Below are 22,750 nucleotides of genomic sequence, written 5' to 3'. Positions count from 1 at the left end.
ACTTAAGTCTCCTCTATTGCGGTTAATAGTTAGCGCCTCTCATTCCAGTGTAAAATGGTCTTCTCAGGTGTCCCTGGTCTCAGCTGAATACTACTGCCCCAAGTAGAACCGAGCCGAGCTAGTACCATCCAGTGGAAGTTCCATTATACAGCCATCTTACTTCGCCAGCCCATCCAGGCGCTGGCGTCTTTCTTTCTAATATAGTTAGTAATATAGTAGTAGTGATTTTATACATGTAACATCTTGTAAGTAACGTAGTGTCTTGACAGAAGCAAACGGAGTCTAACGCTCTTATTAAACTTTATTGCTGACCTTAACACCATCAACAGCCCTCGTAAGGCTGTTAACGTCGGGGCAATAGGCTAGCCACAACAACAACAACCAATCATGTTTTTCTGCACCAAGCCTGCCTTCTCTGTCTGGTGTTGGTGACGAACCCCAAGATGCAGACAAGGCAGGCTTGGTGCAGGAAAACATGATTTAATGTCCATAAAATAAATGTAAAACACAAACCAGGAACTAGGAATAGCCCAACTGAAAACAGGAACCAGCAAACAGAAAAACTGGAAACAGCAAACGGCTAACAGGATCTGGCTAACAGGAAAACACAAAACATGGAGCTAGGAGACAGCAAACTGTAAATAGCTATAGGAACCAGCCAACAGGAACAGCTTACCGCAAATAACGACATCGACTAGTATTAGCACGACAGGTAGTGATGACATCGACAATACTCCAGCACAGACTGGATGGCAAGGCAGGTTTAAATAGCAGCTGGCTGATTGACACCAGGTGTGGCCAGGTGCCAATCAGCCACAGCTGAGGGAAAACAGCACTCAGGGAGAAAAGCAAGAAATAACCAAAATAAGAGCGCTGACAGGAAATAAAGACAGACACAGAGGAAAAACTAAAACTTAACCAAACTGTCAGGGACAAGCCTGACAATTTTAGATGTTATTTCCTATTTTTGAATGTATTACTTAGTTATCATTTAATTTATATATTTGAAGTATTTAAGTACTAGTCCGTTCAACTTGAATGTCACAAAATTTCATATAGATTTAAAAGGCATTGTTTTTTTGTTTTTTTTAAATTATAGTTTCCATTTTTAAGTACTGGTTTAGGCAACATTGAAATACTGGCACTGTTTATAAAGTATTGATTTGGTACTAGAATCAGTTAAAATGTAAACGATACACATTCCTAGTGGTACCTCGGTAATCTGTTCCAAAAGGTACAACAACTGATGCCTACAAAAACAACTTTTCTAATAAAAAATATGTAAATGCAATTATTTTGTGTCAAGATACCTAAAAATGTGAACTTTAAACACATATTATAGAAATATATCTATTTTTTCTATGCAGAGAACCATATGAAGTACTTATAAATGACAAATTAAAATGACGGCAAAGAGGGAGAGAAAAGCACAGGTACATTCGTATTTGGCTACGAGTTCTTTCTTGAATATTATTTCTGTAATTTTTCTCACCTTCTTTTAATCAAATTGGTCACAGTTGTGAAAGTAATGGTTAGGTGAGGACCCAATTGCAGGGAAGCAAGGTGAAAGAACACTTTAGTGGTTTATTCCAACAACTGCCAAAACACAAACAACGATCGGACAAAGACAGCAAACAGAGAACTAAATACATTGATTCTTATTTACATTTTTGTGTATTTTTACATTTTATGCTTTGCATTTCAATAATTGAAGTAGTCTCTGTGTCAGCCCAAGCCAGGCCTATGGGCCGCTTGGGATGACGTTCTTTTACAATGTGAGACCAATCCTTCTAGTAATTTACTTAGGTGATAACACCATCCTGTGTGTCGTAAATATTTCCTGACAGAAAGGGAGCGGGGCTATCTTGAACTCAGTGAAGACAAAAGCAAACCCAGCCATGAAGACTGTTTATAGATTTGTGAGTACAACCAAAGAAAAAAATAGATCAATAAAAGGTATGTCTTTGATAGGAACTTGTTTATTTTACAGGCTAAGGACCATGCCAAAATGGGTATCAAGGAAGTAAAGAGCCGGCTAAAGCAGAAAGTAAGTTGCTGATCAGAGTAAATGTACATTTGTAATAACGATGTAGTAATAGCATCTTAAGTGGTATACAAAGGTAACACAATCACAGGAAATGTAGTGGTTGACTTTTTCCAGCCAGCATGGGATTGATTCCCACTTTGAGTCATTCGCTTTGTGATGAACTGCTGACCAACTGAAGGTGTAGCCTACTTTCATCCATTCATTTTCTACTGCTTGTCCCTCTCGGGGTCGTGGGAGCCTATCCCACTTCCTATGGAAAATACTCTGTAATGCTTTTATGCACATTTGGGTCTTTGACGGGCCTTTGCAATCATCAAGTGTGAATTTCCACAACCCAGCATTGTTTTAATCAGCTGTTTGTATTCGAAAACAAGCAGTTGGCCCCATTGTAACAACAATTATTTACATAAGACGAGCCGTACAACACGTTTCTCCAACCGATACCTCAAAGATCCCTTGACACACTATCATGTCAAACCCAAAGGTTAAGCAGAGCTGCAAAGCTGTTGGATGCATAGATAATCAACATCCTTACCTCCCAGCCACAGAGGACATCAGACCAAAGTAGATTAATTTTATTTACAATGTTAGCTTATTCTATTAAAGGACCAGTACCAGTGGTTAAAATTACATTAACAAACTCTCTTGTATTTTCTTCTCCTGTAAATTAATCTTGTAGTCATTTCCCATAATATCAATTAGTTTTTAAAAAATCAGCAGATAGCTAACTATTTCGAACGCCCCCTTTCAATCACTAGACTCGATATGTCGCCCCCTCTTGCTGCGAGGTCATATACAGAACTGGAGCCCATTTCCCCACACAGTTTGAATAAAGGCCTGTAAAACTATTATTTTGATAATGTAATTGCATGTTTGTCACCCTGGTCCATGATTACTTCAAAATTGATATGGTTAACATTATGAGCAAAAAAGAAAAAAAAAGTTAATTTCTGGACTTCCCTGGTCCTCCATCTCCTCTTCTATAGACACCATAGCCTGTATTTCTTAATGCTCTTTCAAGATTTCCTCAAGCTTTTCCAGAAAAAATCAGTAGAAGATGAAATGAAAGTCTGTCCCATTTTGCGTAAGTCCATTTGACTGGAGAGGTCCATATTTTCCTCATATTCCCATCATGTAGAAATGTATGCAAGCTGATCCCTTCTTCAGTTGATTTGCTACAACCTGCAACAACGCATCATGGCAACATATTTGCTAATTCCTTTAAATCAGTGGTTCTCAAACTTTTTTTGTCATCCCCCACTTTGGACAAGGGAGAGTTTTCAAGCCCCACCTGCCCCCATCGCCCCAGCAGAACGCTAATGCCAAGCTTAACATTTTCAAATTTATTGAACATCAAGTAACATCAAGTTGTATACATTCAAACTCAAAAACATAAAATAACATCAAGTTCAATAATAGATAAAATAACTGTGCAGCTGTGGTATAACTTGCATCAAGTTCAATAATAAATAAAATAACTTGCATCAAGTTAATAGTAAATCAAACAAAGGTGTTATAACTTGCATCGAGTTCAATAATAAATCAAATAAAAGTGTTATAACTTGCATCAAGTTCAATAATAAATCAAATAAAAGTGTTATAACTTGCATCAAGTTCAATAATAAATCAAATAAAAGTGTTATAACTTGCATCAAGTTCAATAATAAATCAAATAAAAGTGTTATAACTTGCATCAAGTTCAATAATAAATCAAATAACTTGCATCAAGTTCAAAATAAATAAAATAAAAGTGCCACTTTGCAATCTTTGCAAAAAAAAAAAGGAGGAGCTATGCATTTGGCAAGACAGGGCAAGTGACAGCACTTTGCCCCGGGAGAGCCACCTTGCTTCACTGTGAAACAGCACGGCTGTATGATCAGCTCCCATTTCCTCACACAGTGCAGAGAACAGTCGCGCTTTCAGTGGTCATGTTTTGATAAAATTTACCGCGCTCACAACATCTGTTAAAACCACATTGAGTTGGGGGCTGAGCTGCTTTGACGCGAGTGCTTCCCGGTGAATGACACAGTGTGTCCAACCCTCTTTATTAGAGCCTGCAGCCGTTTCTTCACCCTGCCATGGTCTGTGCGCCATCAGAGCAAAAGCCCACACAGTTTTCCCATTTAAGGTCGTGTTCTTTGAGGAAACTGTCCATTATCTTGAACAGCTCATCAGCAGTGGCTCTATTTTTGATGTATTTGCAAAACAGCAAATCCTCGCACAGTGACTCGCCATTCACAAAGCGGACGTATGCGATGAACAGGCAGTCTTTATTGCTGTCAGTAGCTTCGTCCACTTGTAAAGCAAAACGACTTTCTTTTCATTTGTCTACGAGTTGTTCCTCAAGATCACTTGCAATGTCGCATATACGTCTCGCAACTGTGTCGTTTGACAGTGGGACAGCTTTTCATTTTGCTGCGCTTGTCTCGTCAAGTTTGTTCCGCTTAGCCCCGCCCCCATTAGTTACTGTTGCTATGTCTGTCAAACTTTCGCTCCTACCTAGAAATTTAAAGCCTACAGGAAAAATAAGTAATTTACATTTATTTATATAGCGGATTTCACAGACAGAATCACAAAGTGATTTACAGTGTGTATAGAAAATGAAAGCATAGTAAAAAAATAATAATCTAAGAATATAATAAAAAAACTAATATTTAAAGTGAAATTTCCTCCCGTTCTTCGCGCCCCACCTGTCATGTCTCTATTCCCCACCAGTGGGGCGTGCCCCACACTTTGAGAAACGCTGCTTTAAATGCTGCGTAAAAATATTGTGATTTGGGATGAAGATGCTACCAAAATACATACTACACAATATGAAATTGCCACCAAACTTCACTCGGTGACGTCAGTGGGCGGATGCAGACCCGCCCAACTTTTTGGAAGCTAAAAGTGAGCGTTCTAAATGTGCTAAAATTTGTTAGAATTTTGTTGCCTTTAATCACAACTGCGTCTATTTTGGGGGGGATTTTACCTGTAGACATATTTTTTAGGTCCAGAACTATGAAATAAGTTCAGTGTTCAGTTTATTTCGAACATACATACGATACAATGTAATGCATCACATATTTCCAGTGCTAATGTTGTCAGTATTGAAGGGGCCTTTTAGGCCATGTCCACAGGACACGGATAGTTAATAGAAAATAGAAAGTTTAAATTTCCCCTCAGAAGTTTTTCTGATACTGATTCTGATTCTGATTCTGATTAATAAACACATATTTCCACATATTTCTGCATTTAGGCTTTTTGTCCACACACAAACGCATATTGTTGTCCTTAAAAACGCAGACTTTTGCAAATGCTGGCCAAAGTGTAGAGCTCCAAAACTCTTCGCCTGGCTTATTCGTGTACACTGCACAAACAGAGACGTGTACTCCTTTGATGCTGTCCCGGTTGTGCATTGTCATTTCCAAAGCTCACAATACTGCCTTGCTGGCTTGAAACACTGTAGGAGGATTATGTTTAAACGTAAATATGCTGCTATTTTTACTCAACATTAATAAAAAAAGACACATCAAAATGTGCTTTGTGAAACTCCCACCAACGCTAACGACAGTCAGCTGTTTTGAATACGATCGCTGTCAAACCTCCACTTGATGGTACAACTTTGACAAGCAAGACTTTTTGCTCTGTGTCGTAAGAAAGATGCAACATTATTTCATGTTTTTATTCTTATTTAACAACAGTTCATTAAGTTAACTTATGTGTGTTGGTTCCATTTGTGTAGATGGAGCCAGGGGAGGCTGTGCACGCGCGTAAAAAGCGAGCGAGGAACTTAAAAGAAAAAAACATGATGTAGCATCCTCCTTGTTAATGTGTGTGATGTTAAAGACAATATACACTTCATTGAACATATAATATATCACAATATCGATGATTAAATGCTTTATGATTCCACAAGATTTTTGCGCCGCACACGCACGTCCGTTCGTGCACTTCAGGCACTTACACATGCAAGACGGTTTCCTTGGTTCATTAGTGAGTGCTGATTTTAGAAATAATGTACACTTCACTGTACATGTAATATATCACCATGTTGCTGATTAAACATGCTATAATTCTATGAGTGTTTGGTTTTAGCAGCACAGGCGTACATGCACACTTTAAACACTAAAAAAAGATTCATAATGTTCGCAGGTACGTGCAGACTGGTTTTAAAGATAATGTACATGTCGTTATATGTCTAGTATATCACAATAAACATTACAATAACAGAGGTGTAATGCCACCAAGTCAGCTGTTGCTGCTTTTTCAAGGCTTCTGATTGGCCAAATGTATGACAGCTGGTGTATGCATTTTTGAAACTACACTTGTGTGGATGGAGATCATTTTAACCTTGGATATGCGTTCGTGTGGACCTGTCTTTAGGTTCCAGATCTTGGTCAGGAGGGCACTGTACCCTACTTGTCCCTATTTGCTCTGACTTACAAACAGAACCACACGATGGCCATGTTTCTGGACACACATTCTTGGGGTTCATGTTAATATTGTCTATAAGACAGGACATAAGAATATACAAGGAATATGAATATTCCTGTTTACATTTTAATCAGTATTTTCACAATATTGTTACTGATAACGTCATGATGTCAAAACAAACACACTGTTAGTGTTTTTTGGCCAAAAAGAAAGAATGCTTGTGTTACATTTTGTTGCCTTTATACTCCACTAATGTAAACCTTTACCTCATCCAGTCAACGCCATGATGGACTGAAAACAAATCCCACATCTGAGCATGTGCAATAACACTTTAAATATTCCACCATTTCCATCTGTATATGAACTAATATCAGCTTGATTGGGAATTGATTATTTAAAAAGGTGTTTTTGATGTCTGAAATATTTCCCAATATTTAGAATATCGTAAATAATACAGGAATATTGTTTGCATTGAAACAGTGATTTTCACAGTAAGTCCATCCATGATCTTGCTTCCCCACTGTAGGAAATTGCAGATATTGGACCAGGAATGGGTGAGGGAGCACCACCCACCTGGGATGACCACAGAGTAAATTGGCATTTTGGACTGGTAAGCATTTTCACTTAAAAACATAACTTATATGATTATTCTGCAGAGTTAAGTGCTCATCAATATATTTGTAATATGCATATGACAATGTATTTTTTAATATTTCTCTCAAGGCTAATCAGTTTTTACAAAACCACCTGCCTCATATGTGACCTTTTGTGTAGGTCCAACATCTGCTTCCCAAAACGCCACTCTACACAAAACAAAATTTGATTAAAAAACAAGCGGCGGTACCTGTACTTACACTCAGGAGCTGTCATACGCACATGTTGGAGGCACGCAGAACTGGAAACTCACTTGAGGATGTGATGGAAAATTGGTCACTTTTAATTTAGCTGTGTATTAAACATACAGTGGAACCCCGATTTACGTACTTAAAGGAGAACTGTACTTTTTGGGGGAATTTTGCCCATCGTTCACAATCATTATGAAAGACATTAAGACAGATTTTTTGTTTGTTCATGAATTCTAAATATTAAATAAACGTAAATAAAAGTCCGCTTACAGTGGAGCCAATGGGAGCTCCACTATTCCGCCCATAAAATCAGATAAATAACCATTCAAAGAGTGCCAACAATACTCAATTTACATTTCGTGACTTGAATACTAAACCAAGTATTAGTGATATTGTTATTATAAGTGCTAACACAGACAAACTATTTATAGTGGCATCGTAATCACTTCCGTGTCTCCCTATGTTTACAGCATGTGAGTGGTCTGCTGTTTCCTCGCTTCCCTGCCCCCTGTAAGTTTATTGTAGATCATAAATCATGCATCTCACCTGAACATGAGACGTCTGAGTAGGTAATCCGACAATTTGGGACACTTTGCCAGCCAATTTTGGACCTGGAACTGGCGAGAACGACACGAAAAGTGCTTGTTTCCTCCCGCCCTCACCCCGTTTCTTTGCGAGGATTATGAGACATTCTTCACCTAAATGGGAATATATGGACATCCTAGCAGTCGGCATCCTAATGACAGTTGACGTCGCACAGTAAGTGATGTTTTATTAAGTTTGTTGGCCCTCATAAAGTCTGCAGTGAGCAGAAATGTGATGCGTTTTTTTAAATTAATGCACCGCGTGTGCTTAAAATGATCAATATACCTAAATATTAAATGTTATTATAAATGTGCCTGTTACTACATTACATATATACTTACAACCAGTGATGGGCAGTAACAAGCTGCATGTAGCCTTGCTACGTTGTTTAACTACATTTTCCAGTAGCTTGGTGGTAGCTTAGCTACTTTTTTAACAAGTAGCTTTTCCTGTAGCTTAGCTACTCTTAGACCCATTTAGCAAGGTAGCTTGCATTAAAGCTACAAGCTACAAAGACAAAAAAGACAGGACAAAAAAAATCAAATATAGAGAAAATACAGTGATCTGGATGAAAGTGTATTTTTATACACAGAAAATCCATGATGATTGGTTGGTGTTCGTAAGATTACTCACAATTGACTAAGGTTAGGGCGAAACATTACAGATTGGGCAATCACAGGCAAGATAAGGCAGGTCGTCGAAACTAGTTAAGCAAAATCATAACAGTCACTCATGTCACATGACGACGAGGGAGTCGGAGACAGAGGGATGCTTCAAGCTGACGACTCAAAAAAAAGAGAAAATTAATAACATTAGAAGGGTGAGCCAAAGAAAAGACAAACTAAATAAATACATACAGTGGGGTGCAGGTACCCGTAGAAGTAGTTGTAGGGTGTCCCCAGCTAAATGACAGATAGTAATAGTAATGGATGTGTACACTCTCAGTTACATTAACACTGATATAATACATGTGGGCCCATATATAGTAATGCCGTTAAATGTAGCTTTGATGTAGCAAGCTACTTTTGCCGAGTTGCTTGTAGTGGAGCTTGCTACAATTTTCTGGGGAAAGCTTCCCTGTAGCATAGCATAATCGAGATTAACTTGTAGCTTAGTTTACTACTTTTTTCAAGGCTTACCCATCACTTTTTTCAAGGCTTACCCATCTTATATCATGTTTATGAAACCCTAATAGAGGTTTGTGGATGTTTTTTAAGGGGCTCTATATGCAGAATTGAACGGCTCCCATAGGCTCCATTGTAAGCAGACTTTTGATCGAACTGATTTAATATTTAGAATGGATTAAAAAAAATCCATCCGTCGTCATGGCTCTCATAATGAATGTGAATGATAAGCAAAATTCCAAAAAAGTGCAGTTCCCCTTTAATTGGTTCTTGAACAGGCTTTGTAAATCAAAAAGTTTGTATAATAAAACAAATGCCTCCATAAGAAAGAATGAAAACATGAATAATGGGTTCCAGCCTCGACAAAAGTCCAAATTTTGGTGAAGATTGACACACTTTGAACACAATATAAAGTGCTGTACAGTACTGTAAATCAAACAAACATAACAAGGAAGTAATGGATCAACTATCTATTTCGTAAAATAAAATAAAATAAAAAGTGTACGTATGTATGTGCTGCTCTGCCAACACGCGGGCACACACACAGAAGTCACTGAGGCGGAACAAGAGGAGAGATAGTGTCATCTCTTCTGCTGTGATATAAGTGGGAGGCTCCGCTTTTGTAGCAATGTTGCACCCTGATTTTTTGACTGCATGCGCTTGAATGAAGCGTTCGTACACAGAGACATGGTTTGCACACAGAGGCATATTTATTTGGCTTTATCTAAAAGTTTGTAAATCGAAGTTTGCAAAATAAAGTGGTTTGTAAATCGAGGATCAGTTCAGTTTCAGTTTATTTCGAACATGCATACGATACAATGTAATGCATCACATATTTCCAGTTGTTTACAGCACGTCCGAAAAGGAGTAGGAAGAAACTAAGCTTATTTAATGATTCCCGAGCGCGGCCACCGTTGCTGCTCACTGCTACCCTCACCTCCCATATCAGTGATACTTTAAATTTAACTTAACTTTAATCCTACCCCTTTTCTTACCATAGCAATTTTATCTTATTTCCTTGTTCTCTGGAACAGAACAGTGAATAAATAAATAATAAATGCATAATATACCATAGTAAGTAAACAAATATTAAATACATAAATAATCTTTATCTCAAAAGAAAAAAAAAAGGGGGCTCAAGATGTTCATCATAATTACTGTTCTGTGTACTTATAACTTACTACTATACTTTATTTCCACATACGGATATGCTAAAAGTTTTAAGTGTTGTACGCGCATACAAATGTTTTAAATTAGATCTTCCTCTAAGGTTATTTTTCTCCTTTTTTGTTGAGAATAATTGTTGTACATTCTTGGGTAGCAGGTTGTAGTTTGCTTTGTACATCATTTTTAGCTGTTTGAAAATGCACCAAATCGTTGAATTTCAATATTTGTGATTCAATAAATATAGGGTTTGTATGTTCTCTATATCCAACATTGTGTATTCTAATTTATCTTTTTTGTAACACCATTAGTGAATGAAGCGCACATTTGTAGTTGTTTCCCAATATTTCTACACAATAACTCAGATATGGTAACACTAGCGAGCAGTAAAGAAATTGAAGTGATTTTTGGTCCAGAACATGTTTTGCTTTATTCATTATTGACGTGTTTCTTGCTACTTTATTTTGTATATTTTTTACATTTCAGTTAATTTTATTATCTATTATTACACACCCAAAAATTTGTTTTATTTTACCCTTTCAAAATCTTTTTGTATTTGTGTTTGACTTTCCCTTCTACTGTTACCAAATAACGTCATATTAGTTTTACTGAGATTCCCAGATAGTCTGTTTTGTCAAACCATCTTTTTAATTTGTTAATTTCTTCTGTTATTTTTTGTATTAGCTTTTGTGTGTTCTCTCCTGAACAAAACGCAGCTGTATCATCTGCTAATATCACCAACTTGTAAAACTTAGTGTTATTAACTTTACAAATGTCGTTTATATAAAGATTGAACAATTTTGGTCCAAATTCTGATCCCTGAGGTATGCCACTAAATATTTTCAGCCCTGTAGAAGTGTGTTCGCCTATCTTCACGTATTGCTTCCTGTTGGTTAGGTAGCTTCTAACCCAGTTCAAAACCTACCCTCTGATTTTATACCTTTCTAATTTGTTTATTAGGATGCTATGATTAATTGTGTGAAATGCTTTTGTTAAATCCATAAACACTGTAGCAGCACATTTTTTGCTATATATTGCATCGGTGATCTCTTCCGTTATTTCGATTAATGCCATTGATGTTGAGCTGTTGGCTCTGTATCCGTATTGGTTGTCTGTGAGTGTTTTGTTTTTATTTATGAATTTGTGTAATCTGTTAAACAGTTTTTCAATAATTTTAGAAAATTGTGGAAGTAGAGAAACAGGTCTGTAGTTTGTAAACTGGTGTTTGTCACCAGTCTTATAAAATGGTACGACTTTTGCTATTTTCATTTTATCTGGGAATTTGACTGTTTGAAATGATAGGTTGCTGACATATGTTAAAGGTTCTGAAATCTCTTCAATAACCTTTTTTATCATTTCCATATCAATTTCGTTACAACCAGTTGAGGTCTTGGATTTATCTTTTTTCACAATATTGATTATCTCCTCTTTTATCACTCCTTTGAGGAACATAGAGTTGGGGTTTCTATCTTAGGTCAAGTCCTCAACTGATTGGGGATCTAGAATATTTTCCTCCATATTTGGTCCAATGTTCACAAAGTACTTATTGAAGCTTTCAACTACTTAGTTCATATTGTCATTTTTTACATTTCCATCTAAGAAGTATTTAGGATAGTCCTTTTTAGCACCATTTTTAATAATGCTATTTAGGATGCCCCATGTTGCTCTCACATTGTTTTTGTCTAATAGAATAGTAGTTTATTTTCTACATGTTCGTAATATGCCAGTTAGCTTGTTCTTATATTTTTTGTACTTGTGTTCTGCTTCTGTAGATCTTTGTATTATAAATGTATATAATGTATTCTTCTTTTTGCAAGCGTTTTTCAACCCTTTTTTTTATCCATGGTTGATTATTTTTCTTTTGCTTCTTACTATATTGTTTCAATGGACAGTGTATGTCATAAAGCATCTCGAAGGTATTAAAAAAATACCATATGCATGATCTACATCATTTTCCCTGTAGACATTGCCCCAACTCTATTTTCTCAGATCATTTTTGAAAGCTGGCATACTTTGTTCTGTACATATTCTTTGAAAACTAAATTATTAATCTGTTATCACTCAAGTAGGATTTGTTTTCCTATTCGTGTGCTGGTAGGTGATTCCCTTGAGTCGCACAGGAAATGGTCAGAGGCAATCTTCTAATGCTTTAAGAAATAGATATTTCATTTGCTAATACTAGCTTAGCAAACACCCAGACAGAACAGAGCGTCAGAGGATCATCAACTCAAACCATGATGTCCCGTAATGGTGCAATCAACGCTAACCTAAAGCATGCTGGGAAGCTTTTTACCTTATACCTTGTATTTTTTCAAGATCTCTCCAACATCTTTGAAAGAGATAGGAAGAGTTATTTGAATTAAATCAGATCAAATAATTGCATCAAATGTATTGCAAATGTTGTTCCGAATTCAAAGAAGTCAATGTCAAGATAGCAAGAGGGCTTGGAGGGAGATGAGCGAGCCTGCGTAGCGTATAGTGGCACCGTGGATAAGTATCAAAAATAATTATTTTTATGATTATCTAAATTTCTTGCTTGTTGTACCTATTTTTCTTGCTGGTGGTTTTGAAAAATGATCCTCTTGAATAGCAGGGTGCTGTGAAATATTTGTTCATGTGTTTTTGTTCACTTTTGCAGACACCGTCACCCACGCTGTTGAAGAAACAAACCAGTAATGACAGTCTGGAAAGTCCTGATGACCAGTAAGCCTACTTAAATTCTGTACACACAACACTGAATTCTGGGTAGATTATGAACCAGCAATGAAATGTTTGTGAATGTGCAACAAGTATCCACCAGTTAGATTGTTTCAGACAGGTGTTAACTGCAAATTAAGCAGTGAAATCTTGTCTACCTTAAGCTGACCCTAATAAAAAGAAAGAAACCAAATAATGTACTACACACTTTCAATTCATCCCAGTTGTAAGCTATTGTTCACGTGTGTAAAGTAAAATAGTTGAAATGTGAACATTGTACTCGCTTTTGTGTGATACTGCATAATTACATCACTGCTTGTCAAGTTAGTATGAATTAATTCCTACAGTAGTCATACAATCCTGAAAGTCTGTTGCCAAACACCTAAAACTTGTAGCAAAATAAAAAAGCTATGTTTTTTAGGCCTGTTTAAATATTCCTTTTAATAGCGGTTGCAATCTTGAACCGACACACTTGTGAAGATGGTGTTATTGTCCAAATACACAAAGTGCAATCGATTACTGAAATTGGGCATAAAGAGAACATTGATGGTTTTACAAAATTCAAGTTACAGTTTCAGCTTCCACATTACTCTTATCAAGGAGAAATAATAATGTCATTCTCTTCAGGATTTGTATGTTTAACAGATATAACCAATAAACAGTCTTTCATGTTTATGGTAGATACTGTATGTTAACAGATAAATAGAATATAACAAAACATGAAATACTCCTCTCCTCTCTCTGAGCTGCCACCTTACCGTGGTAGAGGAGTTTGCGTGTCCCAATGATCCTAGGAGCTATGTTGTCCGGGGGCTTCCATGCCCCCTGGTAGGGTCTCCCAAGACAAACAGGTCCTAGGTGAGGGATCGGACAAAGAGCAGCTCGAAGACTTCTATGGAAATGCAGAACCGAGACTCAGATTTCCCTCGCCCGGACGCGGGTCACCGGGGCCCCCCTCCGGAGCCAGGCCCGGAGTTGGGGCACGATGGCGAGCGCCTGGTGGCCGGGCCTGTCCCCATGGGGCCCGGCCGGGCACAGCCCGAAGAGGCAACGTGGGTCCCCCCTCCAATGGGCTCACCACCCATAGCAGGGGCCATAGAGGTCGGGTGCAGTGTGAGCTGGGCGGCAGCCGAGGGCAGGGCACTTGGCGGTCCGATCCTCGGCTACAGAAGCTAGCTCTTGGGACGTGGAACGTCACCTCGCTGGGGGGGAAGGAGCCTGAGCTAGTGCGAGAGGTAGAGAAGTTCCGGTTGGATATAGTCGGACTCACCTCAACGCACAGCAAGGGCTCTGGAACCAGTTCTCTCGAGAGGGGCTGGACTCTCTTCCACTCTGGCGTTGCCAGCAGTGAGAGGCGACGGGCTGGGGTGGCAATTCTTGTTTCCCCCCGGCTCAGAGCCTGCACGTTGGAGTTCAACCCGGTGGACGAGAGGGTAGCTTCCCTCTGCCTTCGGGTGGGGGGACGGGTCCTGACTGTTGTTTGCGCTTACGCGCCAAACAGCAGCTCAGAGTACCCACCCTTTTTGGATTCACTCGAGGGAGTACTTGAGAGTGCTCCCCCGGGTGATTCCCTCGTTCTACTGGGGGACTTCAACGCTCATATTGGCAACGACAGTGAAACCTGGAGAGGCGTGATTGGGAAGAATGACCGCCCGGATCTGAACCCGAGTGGTGTTTTGTTATTGGACTTTTGTGCCCGTCACGGATTGTCCATAACGAACACCATGTTCAAGCATAAGGGTGTCCATATGTGCACTTGGCACCAGGACACCCTAGGCCGCAGTTCTATGATCGACTTTGTAGTTGTGTCATCGGATTTGCGGCCTCATGTTTTGGACACTCGGGTGAAGAGAGGGGCGGAGCTTTCTACCGATCACCACTTGGTGGTGAGTTGGCTGCGATGGTGGGGGAGGATGCCGGACAGACCTGGCAGGCCCAAACGCATTGTGAGGGTTTGCTGGGAACGTCTGGCAGAGTCTCCTGTCAGAGAGAGTTTCAATTCCCACCTCCGGAAGAACTTTGAACATGTCACGAGGGAGGTGCTGGACATTGAGTCCGAGTGGACCATGTTCCGCACCTCTATTGTCGAGGCGGCTGATTGGAGCTGTGGCCGCAAGGTAGTTGGTGCCTGTCGTGGCGGTAATCCTAGAACCCGTTGGTGGACACCGGCGGTGAGGGATGCCGTCAAGCTGAAGAAGGAGTCCTATCGGGTTCTTTTGGCTCATGGGACTGCTGAGGCAGCGGACAGGTACCGACAGGCCAAGCGGTGTGCGGCTTCAGCGGTCGCGGAGGCAAAAACTCGGACATGGGAGGAGTTCGGGGAAGCCATGGAAAACGACTTCCGGACGGCTTCGAAGCGATTCTGGACCACCATCCGCCGCCTCAGGAAGGGGAAGCAGTGCACTACCAACACCGTGTATGGTGCGGATGGTGTTCTGCTGACCTCGACTGCGGAAGTTGTGGATCGGTGGAGGGAATACTTCGAAGACCTCCTCAATCCCACCAACACGTCTTCCTATGAGGAAGCAGTGCCTGGGGAATCTGTGGTGGGCTCTCCTATTTCTGGGGCTGAGGTTGCTGAGGTAGTTAAAAAGCTCCTCGGTGGCAAGGCCCCGGGGGTGGATGAGATCCGCCCGGAGTTCCTTAAGGCTCTGGATGCTGTGGGGCTGTCTTGGTTGACAAGACTCTGCAGCATCGCGTGGACATCGGGGGCAGTACCTTTGGATTGGCAGACCGGGGTGGTGGTTCCTCTCTTTAAAAAGGGGAACCGGAGGGTGTGTTCTAACTATCGTGGGATCACACTCCTCAGCCTTCCCGGTAAGGTCTATTCAGGTGTACTGGAGAGGAGGCTACGCCGGATAGTCGAACCTCGGATTCAGGAGGAACAGTGTGGTTTTCGTCCTGGTCGTGGAACTGTGGACCAGCTCTATACTCACGGCAGGGTCCTTGAGGGTGCATGGGAGTTTGCCCAACCAGTCTACATGTGCTTTGTGGACTTGGAGAAGGCATTCGACCGTGTCCCTCGGGAAGTCCTGTGGGGAGTGCTCAGAGAATATGGGGTTTCGGACTGTCTGATTGTGGCGGTCCGCTCCCTGTATGATCAGTGTCAGAGCTTGGTTCGCATTGCCGGCAGTAGGTCGGACACGTTTCCGGTGAGGGTTGGACTCCGCCAAGGCTGCCCTTTGTCACCGATTCTGTTCATAACTTTTATGGACAGATTTTCTAGGCGCAGTCAAGGCGTTGAGGGGATTCGGTTTGTTGGCTGCAGGATTAGGTCTCTGCTTTTGGCAGATGATGTGGTCCTGATGGCTTCATCTGGCCAGGATCTTCAGCTCTCACTGGATCGGTTCGCAGCTGAGTGTGAAGCGACTGGGATGAGAATCAGCACCTCCAAGTCCGAGTCCATGGTTCTCGCCCGGAAAAGGGTGGAGTGCCATCTCCGGTTGGGGAGGAGATCTTGCCCCAAGTGGAGGAGTTCAAGTACCTCGGAGTCTTGTTCACGAGTGAGGGAAGAGTGGATCGTGAGATCGACAGGCGGATCGGTGCGGCGTCTTCAATAATGCGGACGCTGTATCGATCCGTTGTGGTGAAGAAGGAGCTGAGCCTGAAGGCAAAGCTCTCAATTTACCGGTCGATCTACGTTCCCATCCTCACCTATGGTCATGAGCTTTGGGTTATGACCGAAAGGACAAGATCACGGGTACAAGCGGTCGAAATGAGTTTCCTCCGCCGGGTGGCGGGGCTCTCCCTTAGAGATAGGGTGAGAAGCTCTGTCATCCGGGGAGAGCTCAAAGTAAAGCCGCTGCTCCTCCACATCGAGAGGAGCCAGATGAGGTGGTTCGGGCATCTAGTCAGGATGCCACCCGAGCGCCTCCCTAGGGAGTTGTTTAGGGCACGTCCGACCGGTAGGAGGCCACGGGGAAGACCCAGGACACGTTGGGAAGACTATGTCTCCCGGCTGGCCTGGGAACGCCTCGGGATCCCCCGGGAGGAGCTGGACGAAGTGGCTGGGGAGAGGGAAGTCTGGGCTTCCCTGCTTAGGCTGCTGCCCCCGCGACCCGACCTCGGATAAGCGGAAGAAGATGGATGGATGGAAAACATGAAATAAACTATAATTAGTATTTGACTAAGATATAGGATTTACTAATTGCAGTAGTGCACTTGTATCTTGTAGTAGTAGTAGTAGTAGTACTTGCAGTAGTGTACTTTTATTTTTTTGTAATTGTAGTACTTCTAGTTGTGTACTTGTAGTTATTTGTAGTTGTAGTACTTGTAGTGTGATTGTAGTACCCGTGGTATTATATTTGTAGTTTGTTGTAGTACTTATTGCAGTGTGTTTGTACTTGTAGTACTTGCAGTAGTGTATTTTAGTTACTTGTAATTGTAGTACTTGTATTAGTGCGCCTCTAGTTTCTTGTATTACTTGAAGTAGTGTATTCGTAATTTATTGTAGTTGTAGTACTTGTGGTAGTGTGCTAATAGTTTTAGTAGTATATTTATAGTTTCTAGTAGTTGTAGTACTGTACCGTAGTTGTAATACTTTTTAGTAGTGTACTTTTAGTTTCTTACAGTTGTAGTACTTGTAGAGTACTTGCGGTGTTTTGTTATTGGATTAATTGGAGTTGTGTACTTGTTGTTTCTCGTAGATGTACTACTTGTAGTAGTGTATTTGTCGTTTCTTATAAATGTAGTACTTGTCGTAGTGTTGTTGTGATTTTTTGTAGTTGGCCAGCAGGGTTGCCAACATGTCAGTATAAAGTTTGGTGAGAGAAACATTACAAAGTAAAGTAGAATGTTTGACAATAGTGATGTTGTTATGGATCCATATTCAACATTTCTCTGTATACAAACACCTCCATTTTGCATTTATATTGTCAAACTTATAGTCCATTCAAGTTTTGTGTAGGTTTACAATCTTTTCCCTGAGGTCAGCTCTTTGGTCTTGCTCATTGTGGTGTAGAGGTTTGAATGAAGAGAGTGTTTGTAGGACAGGTGTATTTTATACACATAATGAACTGAAATTAGAAATAGTTTCCTTATCTGTTTCATGCACGCATAACCACTCTGTTGGGTCACATTGCTTGCTAATTGGTAGGGATTAAATACCTACTTCACTCAATCAAATACAAATTCATTTCTAAATGTATTTAGGTTTTACATCAGGGGTCCTTAACCTTTTTTCCAACAGGGACTGGTTTAATGTACGCATTATTTTCACAGACCAGCTTTCTACGTGTGGCAGAAAATGAGCATGAAAAATCAACTCACCATAGCGCTTAAGTCGTGGGAGCCCTGGGCGTGTTTCTTTTGTGAAGAGATGGTCCCCGGCACGTTGATGGCATATACTATTGCTAGTGTTTCTTAACCCTGGCTGCGAGCGCCCTCGAGAATGTAATGGTATATCTGTTTTTCAGCTGTGGTCCATATAGGCCGCAGCGCTACTTAGTTGTAATACACTTTTCCATCACTTGTGGCAGTAATGACAATATAAAACAAACAGAAAACCTCTAGCGTTAATGTCATAGAGCAATTTCTTAAGGACAAACATTATAACTAAAGTGGTGACGTTGTATTTTCATTTGTACTTTAATGTAACTGACAGTTTAGTTGAGAAACATATTTATTGTTAATTTAGCTTATTTATTTTAGCACAACATAATACATATTGTATGTATGTATTGTTTATTTGATTAATACTTCTTCTGAGCTTAAGGTTTATTTGATAAATTAATAATAATCTTTGTGATTGACACATGCTTTTATATCAATGACAGGTTTGTAAACTGTAAGTAGGTTAGATATAATTTTTGAAAATGATCAAAATCAAGAGTAAGATTACTATTTTAGTGGTAACGGGCCCCTCTGTAGCAAAAACGTTGGGCACCGAGGTCAAAAAGGTTAAGAACCCTTTTTTGGGAACTGCAGATGGAAATTAGTCTTTGGCTACAATTTGGCACATTAACATTTTATATGGTCATTAATAAGCATTAATGTACTATATCAAATGGTGACTTCCTATGAGGAGTTGTAATATACATCTATAAACAAGCTAATGGTGTGTTTAGTGGGACAGGCGAAAGTTAAGTCGGAGAAAATGCAATAGTTTATAAATTACTTAATGTTTCTGTGTGGCCCAGCAGCAAACACGTCACGGACCGGTACCGGTCCACGGACCGGTTGTTGGGGACAACTGTTTTACAGTGTGTCTCTCTGTTAAAATAAAGCTTACATAAAAAGATGGATGGTTTATATTTGTATTAGTCACAAAATCATGGCATATAATTATTTGGAGCTTTGTATGTGACCTAAATTGGGTGAAGATTTAAATAAATGAAAGATTACAAAGACAGATGAATAATGTTGCATACTTTAAATATAATTCCTTATTAAAAATAAGTTTTGGTCTGTGCAGGTTACAGCCATACCACTCACTCAAAGAGGTTGAGTGCATTGAAGAAAGAGATTGTCACGTTGGTCCACACCCAGCTCCGCCCAGCCCACCCAAGGAGAACCTCTCCAACGTCAGTTTATTGGCCAGCATCTTCAGCTGCCTAGACGAGCATGAGAGTCCACCCTTTCCTCTGGCTAAAAGTCTTGAGGACCTCAGGATTCTACAGGACTGTGAAGCGCTCCAAGCCAAGTTCACCTGTGAGGTCAGAGACATATTGATTCGATAGGAGCGAGTTTTTCAAAATATTACTTTTGAAGATTCATCTTCAAATTTAGCACATATTTGACACCCATCAGTAACAATATTGGTTTTACATTTATACACCGCTATAGATCAGATATCAACTTTTTAAAAATGTCAAGTCTTGTCAGGAAAAATGTCAAGTTATTGTTTGCCATGGTTTTGCAGCTGCCTACAGTAGATGTCCCGATCCGCAGCTGTGTCCCAGTGTTTACATGGCGATTGTCCTCACATGAAAGATTTCTTAAAAAGGGATGCACGCTCAGGGCACAATTCCATTTCACTATTCCTTGTGACACACATGCAGGAGTTGCACATATTCCAGATAGGTGCATGACTTGCCAGAACACCAGCTCGAAAGTGAGAGCAAGCTAAAACAAATACGTTGTCTAATGTCCATCCACAGTGTTACTAATTCTCTGCAAAAAAAAAAAGGTTTCTAAGTACCATTATCACTGCAAGATTACAGGACAATGAACAGTTAAACATGCTACACTATAGACAGGCATGTGAAACGTTGTGAATATGCGGAAATGCGCGTTTTTAATATTTTGCCGTCAAAATATCACTTCGAGTTAAAAATCTCTGCCGGTGGTCTTAGCTGGAAAACACTGTTGATAAAACACAACCAAGTCTTGTGTATGACAAGATTGATTAACCTGACTTTGAAAATGTCAAATTTTCCGCAAGGAATTAAATTAGGGGAAACGTGGCCATGTCGCACTCGAAGATCATGTTGCTGGATTGAAACACAAGGAACTGATTCACTTTCAGAAGACAAACTATATGCATTACCAGGTAACGCGATGATTTCATGAAACCTCCTAAAAATGTTAATTTATTTTTCATAATATAAACTGCACAATTAAGATAAACAGGTGCTGTGTTTGATGGTCTTACAGCAGCCTACGATACCGTTTGGCACCGTGGCCTTACCTGCAAGCCTTTGTGCCTACTGCCGGACATGCACATGGTCTCTTTGATCATGGAACTCGTCCAAATCCGCAGTTTCACCCTTACCACTAGTGATGGCCCAAAAAGCAGGTTGCAATATTTGAGAAATGGCGTCCCTCAGGGATTAGTCCTGGCTCCCCTCTTATTTAACATCTACACATATGATCTGCCAGTAACAACTGCCAAAAAGTTTGCATATTCAGACGACTTGTCAATTATGCATCGTGCAAAAAAATGGCAGGAGTTAGAGGGGTCTCTTACCCAGGACATAGCGAACTTATCCACTTATATCCAGAAATGGAAGTTGAAGCTCAGTGTAACCAAAACAGTGACGGCAGCCTTGCGCCTTTACAACAGGGAGGCACAACATGAGCTTAACATCACTTTTTAAGGACGTCCTCTACCCTTTTTCTGCCAAACCAACATATCTCAGCATTAGGTTGGACAGGGCACTCATGTTTCGCCGACACCTGAGTCAATGCACAAAAAGCTAACAACACGCGTTTGGCTTTTGAGACGACTGGCTGGATCCAGCTGGGGTGCTGGCGGTGTTACACTTCGTACAGCCACCCTTGCCTTGGTCCACTCTGTACTGCACACCTGCTTGGTTTCATAGTGCTCACACTCGTCTCATAGATAAGCCGATTAACGACGCTTTGCGTTTAGTCACTGGATGCCTGCGTCCCACAACAACGGACAATCTTTCCATTTTAGCAGGTATTCAACCATCTGAGCTTCGTCGCAAGAGAGCCACACTGTCTCTAGCATGCCGAGCACTGGAGCCTGAGCACCTTCTTCATGACTGTCTTCTGTCTCCTCTTAGAGGACACCGGAAGCTTAAATCCTGCTGCACTGGAATTGCTAAATGACTTTAACCAGTCAAACACCATTGTAGTAAACTACAAATGGAACATGGAATGGCGGTAAAACTCTTGCAGGCTCCACTATGTGCAAATGGGGTATGGCTTCATCTGCGACATGTGAGTGTGGTGCAGACGAGCAGACTACAGACCACATCATGTCCCATCCTAATGGGAATCGTGGTCTGGCAGCTGTGGACGAGAGCTTGGTCACTTGGCTGTTAAACACTTGCCCGGCTGTATAGTGGTTACACCTCTAATGAAAATTGTTATCCAAACATGGAAGAACAGTTATATTATGTGTATTTGGTGTTCAATGTTATATGTATCAGCTTTAATGAAATATTTTAAATATCCATCCATTCATCCATCCATTTTCTACCACTTGTCCCTCTCGGGGTTGTGGGAGGTGCTGGAGCCTATCCCAGCTGCACTCGGGCGGAAGGCATTACACCCTGGACAAGTCGTTACCTCAACGCATGGCCAACATACATAGACAGTAATGTTGTGTCGTTCGCGAACGATTCGTTCGAACGAACGAATCCTTTGAGTGAACGTACTGAACCGAATCACTTCATGAACTGATTCGTTCCTTTCTCAGTTCAGTTGAGCTCCGCCGCGACCATGCTGGTATGAGTGGAACTGGCGCATTCTGTGACGTCGGCGAACGACGCAGCCAGCTACTCATCATGGGGGCGGGGGGAGGGACTGAGCGAACGATTCGTTCACCGCGGATTAACGACATGAATCACTCAGTGAACGACAACGCTCTCGCTCTCTGCTCTGCTTGCTCCAATGCCGCGGGTGATTCTCCTCCCGTCGCGGGGATATGTTTCATGCCATTGGCATCCGCTCTCCATTCATTCTCCAAGCTAACGGCTAATGTTGACTCAAGCCACATGAAAACAAACACACACATTATCTCAACACATAAAGTTATGAGAGTAGAGGAGACAGAAAGAAAGTCAGTGCAGCGACGCGAGGGGGAGGGGCGGGGGGTAAAGTGTAGGGCAGGCTGTTTGAGAAGATTTAAAATTAAAATAATAACTAATGTATGTACATATACATGGGCTATTATTTATCTTGATTTTTATATTATTTAAGCTATTTATTTTCTTTTTTATTGCATATTTAAGTTGATATTTCCATTTTTATATTTTTAAATGTAAGCTACAGAAATTTTAGTTTTAATGTTGGCTTTTCTGGCACTTGGTTTAATATTTGTTTTGTTTTATTTAAGGTAGCCTATTTATTTTCTTTTTGTTTGCACATTTAAGTTGATATTTTTAAACGTAGGCTACAGAACATTTAGTTTTTATGTTGGCATTTCTGGCTCTTAATTTATTTGTTTTATTTTGAAGGTATTT

General features: G+C 40.5%; 1 protein-coding gene across 2 annotated transcripts in view; it reads left to right on the top strand.

The window, feature by feature from the left end:
* Positions 1-22,750, top strand: part of dennd1a (DENN/MADD domain containing 1A) — a 129,285-nt gene that overhangs the window by 91,779 nt on the left and 14,756 nt on the right. For both annotated transcript variants that reach the window (XM_061980586.1, XM_061980587.1), the window contains 5 exons: positions 1,848-1,919; positions 1,991-2,047; positions 6,990-7,073; positions 12,820-12,884; positions 19,291-19,531. In XM_061980586.1, the coding sequence (XP_061836570.1) occupies positions 1,848-1,919; positions 1,991-2,047; positions 6,990-7,073; positions 12,820-12,884; positions 19,291-19,531 (519 nt within the window). The remainder of the gene's footprint in view (positions 1-1,847; positions 1,920-1,990; positions 2,048-6,989; positions 7,074-12,819; positions 12,885-19,290; positions 19,532-22,750) is intronic.

This window comes from Nerophis lumbriciformis, linkage group LG20 (assembly GCF_033978685.3).
Source record: "Nerophis lumbriciformis linkage group LG20, RoL_Nlum_v2.1, whole genome shotgun sequence".
Taxonomy (NCBI): domain Eukaryota; kingdom Metazoa; phylum Chordata; class Actinopteri; order Syngnathiformes; family Syngnathidae; genus Nerophis; species Nerophis lumbriciformis.
Note: the sequence above shows the minus strand (reverse complement) of the source record. Positions and strands in the feature narration are given on the sequence as shown.